The 15,158-nt window shown below is 41.7% G+C and overlaps 1 protein-coding gene across 1 annotated transcript; it reads right to left on the reverse strand.

The window, feature by feature from the left end:
* Positions 1–165: 165 nt before the first annotated feature.
* On the reverse strand, positions 166–7,415 carry slc1a5 (solute carrier family 1 member 5). The gene is made up of 8 exons (XM_034548143.1): positions 6,732–7,415; positions 2,918–2,960; positions 2,766–2,834; positions 2,489–2,655; positions 2,088–2,321; positions 1,594–1,788; positions 1,279–1,413; positions 166–1,103 (listed from the first exon to the last, which is right to left on the reverse strand). Exons 1-8 carry the CDS (start codon positions 7,226–7,228, stop codon positions 863–865), a joined length of 1,581 nt encoding a protein of 526 aa, XP_034404034.1. The 5' UTR covers positions 7,229–7,415; the 3' UTR covers positions 166–862.
* Between the last annotated feature and the right edge of the window lie 7,743 nt (positions 7,416–15,158).

Consider the following 15,158-nt stretch of genomic DNA (forward strand, 5'->3'; position numbering starts at 1 on the left):
ATACAGACATTTACATGCATATGGAATATATTTAAAACTACCGTTCCATATGCTTTACCAATCAAATAAAAAGATAAATAGTTCAACTATTTTTGACACAAGCTGCAAGAAAGTGGCTATCATGTATAATAAAATACACCAACGAAAAAAGACATTAAGACGATACATTTCACAAATATAAAATTATTTTTCGGTTTGGGAAGATAAAAATGTGACTTTGAAGTTTGAACACAAACAGAAAAAAACAAAAAAAAGATGACGGTAACAAAAATCATTGTTAAAATTCCAGATGGAGAATATGAAAAACCTGTTCCAGCAAGCTGCATGTGGTCCTCCTCAACTTTTAAAGTCAGACATGTTCATGTGTTCCACTAGAAAATTGGAATACCAGTTGTTTACAAATAGAATCCAAGGAACTACCATTTCACCATCATAAATTAATGTAACATTTCTTCCATTTGTAAAATGAGGTAATGGCAGATGGTCACTAGTCCAGCGTCTCGACGTCCCAGTGGATCTATTCATTATACATTGGCAAGCACCTAATGTATACAACTTGGTCACAAATTCTGACTTTAAAATTGACGAGGATTGAGCAAATGAAACATTAGTAGCCAGACTAATGTACACTGTCCCTCAAAAAGGAAACAAAAGTCACTGTGCATAAATGTATTTGGAATACCCCCCCTTGACTTTTTTGCTTTCTGCCCAGAATAGTGTTCAGGAAATAGATCTTTTCATTGCAAAGTAATGTACTGTCCATCCTCTTTTCTCCAGGGCAGGAAAAAAAGGAAAAGAGTGTGTTGGTTTTTGCAGGGATGTAAAATAAGTGAGCGTGTCATTGACGGTGTCAGCAGCTGGATTACATGACAGACTCGTTTTCACCGGACAGAGACTTCTTAGCACTTTCTGCACGGTGCCCCTCAGCTCGCTTCTCAATAAGCGGCGAGTGCTCAGGGGCAGCAGCTGATGCGTTGCCCTCCAGCCGGACCTCGCTCAGCTCTGCTCCCTCCTCTCGTTTGGACGTGCGGTCCACAAAGTTCTGCAAGAGCCCAGCTCCAAAGGCGTCGCCCTCTACATTCAGCACCGTGCATGTACGGTCACTAAAATTTTTTTTTCAAAATAAATAAAAAAATAGACAGAATGGAATGCAAGCAATTTTAATATTATTGGTTCAGGGCACATAATACATTTAGATTAGATTATGTGGAGTATGTCACATCAGTTGCTTAAATATTGTGCTCTGTCTACATATAATACAAAAGGTTTGGTACTCACACAAGCCAGTCGACAGCCAGGATGAGAGACAGGTCGTTGGTGGGCAGTCCCACCGCCTCCAGGATGATGGCTAAGGTCAACACACCACCAGCAGGTATACCTGCAGCGCCAACACTTGACGCTGTAGCTGTCACACTAACACAATAAGCGGGAAGATGCTACAAGTTAGACTCTTGATAGAGCATTTTCACTTTTTCTTTTCACCGACTATCTCTGCAATGAAGTTACTTGTTAAGTGTGGCAATTGTACAATTTGACATAGTATTCAATCCAGCTGTGTGACCGCGGACGTGTTTCAGTGGCTTTAGGACTTACAGGATGGTAATGACTTGGACGAAGTTCAGGGAAACGTTGTTCAGCTGAGCGATGAAAACTGCAGCCACACACTGGAAGAGCGCAGCTCCGTCCATATTGACTGTCGCTCCGATTGGCAGGATGAAACGGCTGATGTGCTTGGATACGCCGTTATTTTCCTCCACACACTTCATCATCAGGGGCAGAGTGGCGGAGCTAGGAAACAAGGAACATGTGAGTGTATGAAGGCGAGAGGATATGTGCCAGTGTGTTTGTAATAGCAAAAAAAAAAAAAGTGGGCATGTTAAGACAGGACATCCTCATTATTAGATATTTAACAAACAAGAGAGAACGTGTGTGTGTGTGTGTGTGTGTGTGTGTGTGTGTGTGTGTGTGTGTGTGTGTGTGTGTGTGTGTGTGTGTGTGTGTGTGTGTGTGTGTGTGTGTGTGTGTGTGTGTGTGTGTGTGTGTGTGTGTGTGTGTGTGTGTGTGTGAAGTGAGCAGCATTTTATTACCTGGAGCTTGTTCCGAAGGCGGTTGTCAGAGCTGTAAATATCCCCCAGAGGAAGGTGTATGGGTTCTTCCTTGTAATGACGAAGTAGATGGCGGGCAGCACAAGAAGGCCATGGATGGCATGTCCGATGAAACAGCAGGCTATATATTTTCCCAGACTGGAAAATAGTTTGCCAACATCCTGCATTTCAACAATCTTGCCAGCTACAAGGAACATGATACCAATAGGAGCATACCTGTAGAGAGATGGGGAGTGCAAGAAAGAGAAGAGACATGATTAGAAAATGGTGCTTCTGGAACATGGCAAAAATAAAAAGTCTCTCATATTCAATGATCACGTGTTTTTAAGCTCCATACCGATTGTATTCTAATCCCTCCCAACCCAGCAACATGTCGGTCTTACCACATGATCCAAGAGACCAGCACCATGGTGGCCTCGTTGAAGGAGTTGAAGAACTTAATGAGGATCTCTCCTTCCTCTCCCAGCTTCCTCAGAGCCACACCAAACACTATGGCAAACACGACCAGACCAAGAATATTCATGCCATCCTGGTCTGTTCCAAAGGGCACCTAGAGATGCATGAAAAGCAGTCAGGACACACAGATTCACACCAGACATTATTATGGAGACACGTGTCTAGTGTATTCATGTGGACCACTAGGCCATTCACTTTGCTCACCTTCTCCACTGTGAAACTGAGGTTTCCATCTGTGCCATTCTTGGAAACCAGCTTGTAGCTGGTTGCATACTGGATGGAAAAGAACGTGTTAGTTTACCACACTTTATAATTAATAAATTACCAAAATTATAAAATTTAAGTGCAGTACTTACTGATTGAAAGGCAGCAGACACCAGGTTGGAGGGAAATATATTTCTGAGGAGAGAGAAAAAAACTATTCAACCATACTTTAAATTGCTGTACTCTGTGTGTACCGAATGTTTTGACAAAAACACGATGAAAAAGATGTGGCTGAGCAGAACGCATTATTCTACTTGATAAGTCTCACTTTTAAAAAGACACTTAAAAAAAGGACGAGAAAAGAGACAATATCCTCTGGACATCAGGGTTAGTTCAAACAAGATCACAAGATTGAGCATGTGGAAATAGCTGAAAGCACTTAACTATTAATCCTCGTGTTATCCCCTCTGCTAAATGCTGGTGTGTCATTAACACACATGGTACAGTTCCAACTGAAATATAAAGCTGTAAAGAACCCATAAACCCACGTGTCCCCGATATGCCTATATGTAATGGATTCAAAGTAAGGCATTCATTTCACAAGCTCTTTCCAACCATTCGTTCCCTTACAGTGGAACCATAATACATAAGTATTAAACATCATCTGACTATGTAACAGGGTAGCATGAAACAGAGGCGGAGTTCTAGTTGTGCAGCAAAGACATGACAAAAAGATGGCCAGGCTTTCATGCCAACATTGTTTATTTGGATATCCAAATTCTTGTGTGACTAAAAAAAAGTGTCCTTTTGCATTATGTGTGAATTTATTATCATATAGATTTTAGAACAACTTTAAGTGATACAACTCTGTTCTAGTCATACTGCTAGACTGGAGCCTATTAACGAACCATCACGCCATGCAAATGTTTTAAAAATTAATTTTTAAAAAAGGCCCCCAAATTATGATGTGTGCCGAATGATGTAGTAGGTTCATGTCAGTGTTTATAAAAGACGTAGATGTCTGGAAACAGCTGCACAATATTGTTTTTCATAAATAATGCAGAGCTGAAACCTAAATGGATCTACTTTCACTTCCCGATTATTTGCTGTAGCTACTTCATTCACGGTAAAAAAGGTACAACACCCAGTTTTAGAAGATAATATATATATCCGGGCATTCACTTTCTAAAACACACCAGTTATTCAACACTGAACAGGTTAACATCCTTGTACAGGTTCCTATTAAACATGCATGTTGTGTTGGTTATATTTATTTGAGTTTTATCTTTATCATAATAGAGAGTCAAGGAGAGAATCTCATACACTGTACGGATTGTAAAAACCCTTTGAGACCAACACGTGATGGTTTGCACTGTAAATAAACTGGATTTGAATATTGAAGAACCAAATACAATGAATGGAGGCATGACAACATTCCACACATTGTCATTTAGTAGGTGTTTATTTTCTGGAAGGCTTGAGTAAAGTTAATTTCCCAGACGTGTGTTACACCAACAAGCAGGTCTACGTGGAAAAGTAAATGTTTAATTAGGAACAACATGATGCAAAGTAAAAAAGGTGAACTATGCCCCATCAAAATGAATACATGTATTCCTACAACCTAAGACCAACATTAGGTCACGGGGATTAGTTAACATGACCAACTCTCTCCGTAGTACAAAAACAGTACTAAACCTTAAATGTGTGATGTTGTCCAACAAAGCCTCTTTTTGATATACCGAAAGGCAAGTAGCTTCTGTAAAAGATAAAACTCCCCCCTGAGATACTCCCACTTAATTTTAGCTGAGCTGGGAACGAAGTGGCCAGAACTTTATCTAGCCTATGTTGAGCTTGGATTCACAGGGTGAAATAAATACTCAAAGGTTATAAAAAGGATTTATTTTTAAAACGTCTGACCCATCCAATACCACAGGTAATGTGATACAAGCAGAAATAGATGAACCGCTTGAGAAATACATTGTGCCACATAATCAATATTTATAATCAACTATTCGCCTGTAGCTAAAGACAAATACTCTTGTGTGGTCAATACATGTGCAGGTGACTGCTAGCACCTGTATGCCATGTGGTAAACAAGATAGGAGATGGGAAATGTCCATAAGGATGTGTAGGCGTGGCTTGAGTTAGAGTTTAACCCATCACAGGCATCCCAAGGCTGACTTGTGGTCTTTTACTATCCTGTCTGGACAATGACAGAAAAGCTTTTAATAGAGTGTGTGTCTGAACAATAAACAGGCCGATTTTACGCTTTGATGAGCAGCTCTTCCATCAAAGTCTTTCTGTCTTCGTTGGCAAAATTAACTCGGACACCAACTGAGACGGACGGGTAATGAGGTTTGTCTGCTCTCCCATTAGGATAACGTAGGAGTGTGTGTCTGTTGGTTTCTTGTGTCCTGCATGAGATAAGCAGTACCAAGTTGTGTTTCTTCTTCAAAAGCTAGTTACATTCAATAAATCTGGACAGAGGTGCATTCAAGAACATAAGTTCCCAATAAACTGGACCGCTATACTGTTTCTAGTAGTAAAGGATTACATCACATTTCATCCTCGCTGTTGAACATGAACCGAGTCAGGCAAAAGGCTAAATAGCCCATCTGAGTTTTATAAACCAGACCAGACACTGTTATGCAAGGTCCTCGAGTAAAAAGTTCGCTTGGACCTGTTACTCTTGAATGTCAATTTTAAATATTTTTAAGAGGCGTTGCCAGAGCTTTGTCACGCTGCTGGAGGATTGAGAGGGTGGAAATTTTAGTCTAATACACAAGTCATGCTTTATTGAACACAAATTAAAAACAGACAACATTATGCAACAAAGCCTTAAGTGTATAGAGAGTGTATGCAAACAGTGACTTTCTGATAAAGTGAAGCATCAAGGCAAGTTCATATCCCCGAAATAAAAAACCCAGATGCAACACGTTTAGTTTTTATTTATATATTTATTATTAATATATTTATATATTTATTATTAAGACATTAAATAAACCAATTATGGATCGTCGAAGAAAGTACATCACATATTCCCACAAAACTCAAAGTAGTAGGTTTGTACTTAAGAGAAGCCACTCTCGCTACCATGTGTGGCAATGTGTTGACAAAAGGTTGAGGTTAAATACACTTCGACCTTATGGTAAACTAATCTAATGAATAGCTGTTGACTCAGATAAGCTAGGCAGTCTTTATCCGTTTTGGGTGTAAAACAGAAAACCACCCACCTCATGCAACACGTTACTTCAAATTCAATACATGACAATGTGTCAGAAGATGGTGACATCTCACCATTTCAGTCAACTGTATGCCCAATCTGAGCACTGTCACTTCCCTTTATTACTCATTGGATGAGGTGACACATGGAGGGGCGTATTGTGAGCTCCTGAATCCTAAACGCACATGTTTAGAGCAGCGAGATGCAGAATGGACACTGTTCTCCAAGGGGAAGAAAAGGCCACCAGGTGTAAGCCTGCAGGGCAACGAGCAGTGAGACATCCTTCTGACGCCCGTGAGATGGTAGACAACATTCTTTTGCCACATGTCTGTCGGTAGCCATTGTCTTTAAAATGAAAAACCACATCCGGTAGTCGTTTCGTTGAAAGTCAACCTCCCCCCCCCTCAAAGCGGGTCAGTCACGCACGTGGAGTTAGTTACTCCACGTGGCAATAGCGTCAAGATAGAATGGGAAATAATACCAAATGAGTGCGATAAGCATCGTATGAAAAGCACCATGGCCGTGTCATCTGTCCGGGACAGCCAGCGGAGAGTTGATCCTCCACGTGAGCAAAGCTGACGCAACCGATCATTGTAGTTACAGCGCCGACGCTCGCGTGTCTGGTTTGGCCACCTGTCACCTGTGGTGAGCGGGACGTATTCTTCCCCTCTTTGGGAGTCTTAAAAACACATCACCGTAGCGGCTCTTGAGCTAAAACGTTTTACAACTTAACGTTCACTCACCTGATCAAATCCAAGAAGGAGTCGATCACTTCTTTAGGGGCTGGCACGTCGTCACCCAAGCCTTGCACCTGGGGTTTGGCAATCGACCCCGACCCCGGAGATATGATGAAAGCCATCACCACCCCGATGGCCGAGGCAATTAACGTGGTGACCAAGAAGAAGAGCATCGCCCAGCCGCCGAGTTTGCCCAGGGATTTAGGGTCGATGCTGGCGGCCCCGGAAACCAGACTGCACACCACCAGCGGGATGATAATCATTTTCAGCAGCCGGATGAGCAGCTCACCGGGGAAACCGACGTAGATTACCTGGGTCCTGTTCAGCTCCACGTTGCGCACACCAAGTCCAATACAAACACCGACAATGACCCCGGCCACGGTGAGAATCACCAGCAGGTTGGCCATCACTATCCTCTTCACCCGCTGGGACAGCGGCTCCGGGTTGGCCGGGGACTCATTGAGATGCGGCTCTCCGTTAGATACCTTCACTTCCTCGGCCATTGCGCACGTCGAAAGTTACCTTAAACTTATCCAAAGAGCACTAGTCTGTGACAAAAAACTATTGTTAACGTGGTGCGAGTAACTTTTAATATTACTAGCGGTATACTGCCACCTTCCCTTAAATTAACGCACGATGTTCGTGTGAGCCACAGCGTTTGCTACTTATCCGCTCAGGCAGGCCCCGCCCACTCCTGTGACGCATGCGCTGGGCGTGTGCAAGAGAGAACATGGCAGTTGCCAATTATGTAAATGTTACATTCTTCTTCTGATTTATTTTAGACTGTAGTCGAGGTTTGAGGATTTAATGTCTGGTTAAATCTACATTTGGGTGTAATCCTTTATGTGGCAGATTTTATTAGTTTGGGAAGAACAAATCAAAGTTATTGGTTTGCTATATAATTTTACATCATGAAAGATGTTCTTTTCGGACAACAAGTACTGTGCATTATTTTTACAATGACAAATCCATTACAATTTTAGAATTTCACATTCAGTGTACAACGTGTGTCGACTTTAAGGACCAAAGCATTTTTATTCTCTGAGACCATAAAGTAATGTCACACTCCCTCACCCAGCTCCTCAAGCATTAATCATTTATGTTTGCCTATATTGTGCAAACATAAAGTGTTAGTACATCTAGAACAGCAGGTGTTCTGTGCCAAATTATTGATAGAAAATAATTAATATACTGTAGCTTTAAGTGCTAACGGTGTCTTTATGGACCCCAATGCAGTTTGCTGCAGCAGAATACGAGAATAGCCGTGAGGTGACCACTCACTCACTAATTCACTAAGTGTTAAGGCAATCCCTTTTTTGCTTGACTAACTAACTTCAAACCAAGTATTGCATCATACAAGGAAAAGCACGACTGTATGGAAATTCCCTTCATTATTTATGGAAATCACGGAGCTGAAAGAGAATTTAGAAAACATTGAAAAGGAGGAAACTTTATTTGAAAATTAAAACTAATCTAAAAGCAAAACAATTAAAATATAACAGCCTCTGCCAAACCTTAATCTGCTACTCTCTTTTACTAGAGTAGCAGTTAAACATGATTGCATTAGCTGAGGAGCAGAGGCTTTGCCTACAGCTGCCTGAGAGGAGCCTTGATGAGACCTCCCTCCTCTGTGTGTTTATTTTCTCTCCTCCCAAGTAACAATTCAGCAAAGACAACCATTATTGTTGCATTTATACCATCAAAGGGAAGTGCATGTGGAACCACAGGCACAGCTTCATCAAATGAATAATCATTTGAATAACGAAGATTGTATTACCCAATAGAGAAACAGGGAAGCATGGACATTTACCACATCCTTCTAGTTTCATTCAGATATTTACAGGAATGAGTGGCGCCAAAAAAATAAGAATGAGTGAGAGTGAGTGAAAGTTTGGGATGGAAACGTTATCACATTTTCTAGAAAGCATGGTTGCATGTTACCATCCTGCAGTTTTTTGGCAAGTTGTGAATCAAACTGTAAGAAGAGACAGACTCGAATTGTCTGAAATACTGAGGGCTACAGTCTGATAGTTTAAAATGGGTTAGGTAAATGGGTTTGTAAGGGTCCAAGAAAACCTGGGGTTATCTTATACTCAAACAACAGTGTCCCACCGGTAGAAAATGGTGGGAAAAGCACCTTTAACACCAAATAAACCCCACAGGACCATAACTCAGGCTGATAGAAAGACGTCCCCTCAGTGCTCAGTTTGTTATCTCAAGCTAGTTCTTTGTTCCCTCTGACCGTGTGAAGGATTTTGCTGCGATTCTGTGAAATAGTGTGTGTGAGAAAGGACAACTTCAATAGCTAAATCCGCAGGCTCACAAGAGCCCAGAGAGTTTTTTCTAGAGTAGGCCCCATCTATAAAAACACTCACAAGCTGCACATGCGGAGGACATGAGATTGTGCAGTGACAGCAACATCTCAACATTTGACGGGTCTTTTAAAGTTAAACTAGAACGACCAAAAATCCAGACGGGAATCGTCAATCAATGATGATATTAACAGCCTAGCATGCTGTGGACATACTGTACTTCCATGCCAACCGGTGGGATTTTTGGCTTAATTATACTTGTAGGAATCCTTTGCCTCAATCTAACTGACAACTAACTGGATTTATTTGTTCCAGTATATGTGAGGGGTACTTATATTGTACCCAGTCTGTGCAGCTTCAGCTTCTACGATGGTGAACATGATAGACATCACCAGTTATAACATGTCAGCATTTTGAGCTCAAAGCACTGCCGGTGGTCTCGAAGGGCGTGAGGCTGAAGACTTGTGTGATATAACTCATCTCAGGCATACAAAGCTTTTGCTAATGCACTATCATAGAAACCCATAAAATAAAAATGTGGGTTCTGCAAAGCAAAGCAGGAAGAAAGCTTGTAACACAAATGAAGGTGATACAACCCTGGTTAAATCGGAGAAGCTTATTCCTGTTCTTTCTTTCCTTTTGTATATGTAAATGTGTATAAGGTTTTTTGAGTACCTAGAAAAGCGCTGTATAAAATTGAAGTATTATTATTATTATATATTGTTGATGGTGTGTTTTGCATTGTGTGTTGTTTTCCCTTTCTGTACTTGGAGGAGTCAAAGACAACTTTCTACTAAGGTGAACAATAAAGTTAATCTAATCTAATCTAATGTTCTAAGGCACACAGCACAAGCATCATGTGACCTCTGCAACTGGAACAACAATGGGGGAAAAACTAAGTGCAGCTGTCTCAGGTATCGTGAGAACAGGTGAGAAACATGAGGACAGACGAGAAATAAATTGGAAAGGTGCTGGAGACAAAAGCTTTCACTGACTGCAAGCTCACCTCCAAGGGACAATGTCATTTTTAAGAATTCCTCGAAAAAAGCTTCCATGAACTCATAATAATGTGTGCCCATAGTTGACAATGAATGTCCTGAGTCATAAAAAAACAGCATGTGATTCAGCACCAGTGAGTACCTGCAGTCCACAAGTGAGAGGAAAAGGCTGCTGAACCCTGTCTGATCTCACAGAGCCGTATGTGACCAGGAGGGCCTCCTGAAATGATTCACAGATTTACTCTCTAATCAGACTCACATGCCCCATGTGTCTGTTGCAGCCCGCCTTTCATAACCACTGACTTCAAGTAGAGAGGAACTTTGATTTCATTGTAAATAATCTACTTATCTAAATGAATTACTGTTACCATTGTACATACTGTTACTGTTAATTACGAGAGAGAGAGAGAGAGAGAGAGAAGCTTTGGATCTTAAGGGTCAATTTGTTTGCTTTTCATTTATTGATGATTGAGAGGTTGGATGCCTGAAGTTTGCCAATACTAAATTACTACAATTGAATTGGCCTGTTGTTCACCCCTTAAAGAGCAAGTCATGTGCAAAGCTTCATATAGCCCCCATGCTCTTTCTCACACAACCCTCCCCATCCACAAACACGTTGGGCTGATTATCCACACACAGTATACATCATCACGAGGCATCTTGGTAAAAGAAACCGCACCATGTGTTGGAAAGCTGTTTTTGGGCCCAAAATGTTCTAGCTTCAAATGTTTAAACATGCACTGCTCCTCCCCTTCCACCACTACATAGTGTTCATTTGGCTTGTTTTTGCTCTAAGGCCTGGTTACTGTAAAATGCTAAAAGATAGTTTTGTACCCATAAGTAAAGTAGTATAAGTGTATCTGGCACGTTTTCTGTTGTCTTTTAAATGTGGTAGATGTTGGCAGCTAATAGTGTATGCTTGCAAACACAGAAGTAATGAGTGTATGAGTGTATTCATTATCATATCAGAAACTCCTCCTCCCCTCCTCTTCAATCTTGGATGCTTCTGTTGATGCTTGAAATGATGCTTTCTGTCCCCTGTCTCTCCTCACGGTTAGCAAATTGATATTTCTGCATGCTCCCTCTCTCTCCACTTGTAATGGGTGAAGAGAGTTACCGAGCAGTCTGTCGGCTGGTCAAAACACCGCCCCGCCTCAGGTCAAGGCCATCCTCCTCTGTGCCACTGGACAAGGAGTACACAAAAACAATACAAGCTGTGCATGCATGCATGTCGTTACCGCATTGTGTGGACGTGTTTGTGTCACTGTGTGTACCTGCAGTAGGCTGAGGTCAATCAATAACACACAGAGAGGAGCGCACTCAGCTGGGTCTGTTGTGCTCAGTGCAGGCTACTCCTACTCTCTTTCTCGTTCACTGGCTTTCTTTGTGTCGTGCCCATAGAACAAAAAGAACTGAGGGAAAAGGCGCTATTGTTCTGTTTCTCATGCCACATTTGCTGGCTTCTTTAAAGTCTAACATTTCAAGAAAGACTCATAAAACACATCTGTTCAGAAAAAGTCTCAACCTCTCAGGTTTTGAAGGTTTAATGCTATGGAGCGAGCCCTCTCAGTGACAAACTATATTGCTGACTCACAGCAGCATTCAAATATGACTTGTATTTTTCTGCTCTCTCTTCGTGTGCAGAGGGCACATGCTGCAGCTAGTAATGAATGGCGTTTTGTGTCTATAGCTTACAGGTTGCAGAACACAGGGATATGTGTTTTCTGCAGATGCTCATTTAGTCTGCCCATGACATTGGGGGCTACTAGGGGGCAATTAGAATATGTGGTACATTTTGGGGAAAGGCTTTGACCAATCAAATAGTAGCCCACCGGTTCATCTATTCATTAAACACAAGGCAACTAAGTTCAAAACAACTTCCATTGGTGAAGAAAATCTTTCCAAATGGACTGAAGCTGGCTTGAGGGTGTTCTGGTTTTAATTGTTTTGATTAGAAAATCTACTTTATATATCTGATTGGTAAAATCAGCCCTCTGGGCTCCTCTACCTCTTCTATACTTCCTCCACTCCAGGGTTAAACACCTGAGCCCTCCAGAGCTGTGTGCTCAGCCTTCAAGCTAGATTGAAACTGAATAACTGAATCTATTCTATTGTATTGCATACAATAAGCCAGGCTCTGGTTCAGCCAGGTTTTATATTTAATTATCTCCTCTCCTCCTGCGCCTGGATCCCTAATAATTGGAATATTTTCTCATTTTAGTTTATACCCCTTCATAATCCCTTCCACAGATACCTTTATCAACAATATCACTAGCATTTTAGTCCCTCAATATTAAGAATGAAAGGCTGTAATCCAATACCCTGATGGCGACTGCTCAGTCAGTTTAATTTCAGTATTCAGCGCTATTAAAGGATTCTGCTCTAAATGAAAACACAGTTGGGGATCCTGCTACACAAACAAGTAAAAAAGCTGGATTTGCCTTGTGCTTGTTTTCACAGGGATTTCACTGATAAAGAGAGTACAGTGAGCATGCAAAAGGAAAGAAAATCTCTTAATATCTGCTTCCCCAGTCTCCAGATTCACCGTTGTACATCCCCCATACATTTCCCTATGTGTCTCCTCTCAGTGCACCCACATGGCAGCCTAATCCCCGCTGCAGCCAATCATGCCTGTGGGCTCTTGCTCTCAGCTGCAATAGTAGATTGGATGAAGGACAGTGCTGCCGTGTTAGTAAGGTAAACTGCTGCTGCTCCCAGTGACACAATTTCCTACGGTCACCTGACAAATGTATTTGTGCCAGATCTGAAGAGCTATCATAAAAATGCTTCTTCCAACAGTACTTGCTTTTCAGATTTAATGGTCACTGTGTCTGTATTATCTTCTTCGTTTGCCCCAGTTTCTGAGTGGCCTAATCAATATATTGTGTGTGCCTTACACAGCAAATGACTGCCTAATCAAACATTGGCCGGGCTGAAGAGGAACTATAAGCAGTTGCAGTAGGAATTTAATGCAGCTATACGTCATGAACTTGGATCATTTATTCTGAAGTAGAGGCTCTTTGAAACTGTAGGCACAGCAGTACTTTGAGCTACAAGCTAATATCAGCTGTCAGGTGTACAATGTTAATATGCTAATGTGTACCATGTTGGCGTGCACAGATTTGCTCCTAGCCTGAAACACAAAGCACAGCTGATGCTGGAATAGTTTGGTGTCATGATCCAAAGAATTGAGCAATTGAAATTTAAAAGATTTATGAATCACCAAAGTCTTTACAATGCATGGAGGGTTCAATTATGCGTGGACCAATTTAATAAGATAAGATAAGATAAGATAATCCTTTATTAGTCCCTCAGTGGGGAAATTACAGGGTTACAGCAGCATTGCTCACAGTAATAAGTAGAACAAGTAGTATAATAACAGAAATAAGATAAAAGAGTAAAAAACAAGAAGAATATTATATATACAGACGGAGTAGAAATAGAATAAAGTGGATAAAGTGTATAAAATAAATAAAAAAAATTAAAAAGTACTTAAACGTATTAGTATTGCACAACTGGGCTAAAGTAAGTGCTGTTCAGTGCGAAGTCCAAAGTGTTCAAGTGTTTGTGGCCTACTGGGAGCTCAGCTTGTTGTGTAGCCTGACAGCAGCGGGGAGAAAGGACCTGCGGTACCTCTCCCCCAGACACCGGGGATGAATCAGCCGGTGGCTGAAGGAGCTGTGCAGCGCTGCCAGAGTACCCTGCATGGGGTGGGAGGGGTGGTCCATCAGGGACGATAGCTTGGCCATCATCCTCCTGTCCCCCACCACCTCCACAGTATCCAGAGGACACCCCAGCACGCTGCTGGCCTTCCCCACCAGTTTGTCCAGTCTCCTCCTGTCAGCTGCTGTGATGCCGCTGCACCAGAATGGCAATATATCTGAGAGTAATTGAGATATGTAAGAAAGCAGCTAATTTTTAGATGAAGAACCTGGAACCATCAAACGACTCAAATGTCTTCAACGATTTCTTCAAATAGTTGCAGATTATGTTCTGTGATTAATTGATTTATGTGTTGCCGCTCTCGTTGAGACATTTCAGTCCGAACCAAAGTGGTCCATACGACCAAAATACCCAATATTGTTATGTATTGCTCGCCTGAACATGAGACATAACTATCTCTTACTGCTTTTTTAAAAACAAAGCTGAAACGATCTTGCTGAGATGGCTTGTACAGACAGGCGCCAGAAGAGGCGGGGCTTGTGGGGCCCGGTGGAGGACTGGGCAGAGGTCAGACAGACAGGTCAGACAGTCTAAGCCTACCACTGTGTCGCAGATGCCCCTGGGATAGTTGCTCCAACTCACCCTATCCCGTGAGAACAGTCCCACTGCATGGCTTCCCTGGGACGAAGAGACACTATGTATACATTTATATTAACTTTGTCTGTCATTCTACACACACACACGTGAACATGCAAACACAAACACTTCACTGGACACTATACACAATCAGTGCCATACATGTGAATGCCTGTAAAATAAACTGCCTAGTCAGATCCTAAATGTGTTACTCCCCACATGCACACAGACACATGTGCATGCAAAAACATCCACATGCACTAGCAAATACAATCTAGATGCAGCCATATTGTGTGCTCCACATATGCAGATATGTGAAGAGACAGTCTATTGATTGAACCATACCAGATATACAGCCCAGGAGAGATGACAACAACCACCTGAAATCGCATAATTATTCTGAGGTATTCTGGGTTTGACATCCATCACCACGGCAACTACAGTGACCTTGCAGGGGCAGAGGACATGTTAAAGGCAGTGCTGTATATTCTGAGCATGAAAGACATAATCCTGCTATTAACAGGATAACCAGTGTTGCTGGTTTATTAATATTTCAGTGTTAACCGATGTACTGCTGATTCGTTTGTCTCTCTGCAGGAGGGTATTACAATACTGTTTGTGTGATGAGAGTCAGCTAAATTGTTTCCCTCCGCAGCCAGAAGCACTCAGTGTTCCTTTGGCACAAAAGGGAAAACAAAGAAATACATTGTTGTACTGTCTTTTGCCACTGCTGTCTTGAACTAAAACCAGAAATAAATAGAACATAAAAGGATTCAATGGAAATTAGGGAAATGACCGATGATGATTATTCTAAAGTCATCAGA

The sequence above is a fragment of the Cyclopterus lumpus genome, chromosome 13, assembly GCF_009769545.1.
Source record: "Cyclopterus lumpus isolate fCycLum1 chromosome 13, fCycLum1.pri, whole genome shotgun sequence".
In the NCBI taxonomy this organism is placed as follows: domain Eukaryota; kingdom Metazoa; phylum Chordata; class Actinopteri; order Perciformes; family Cyclopteridae; genus Cyclopterus; species Cyclopterus lumpus.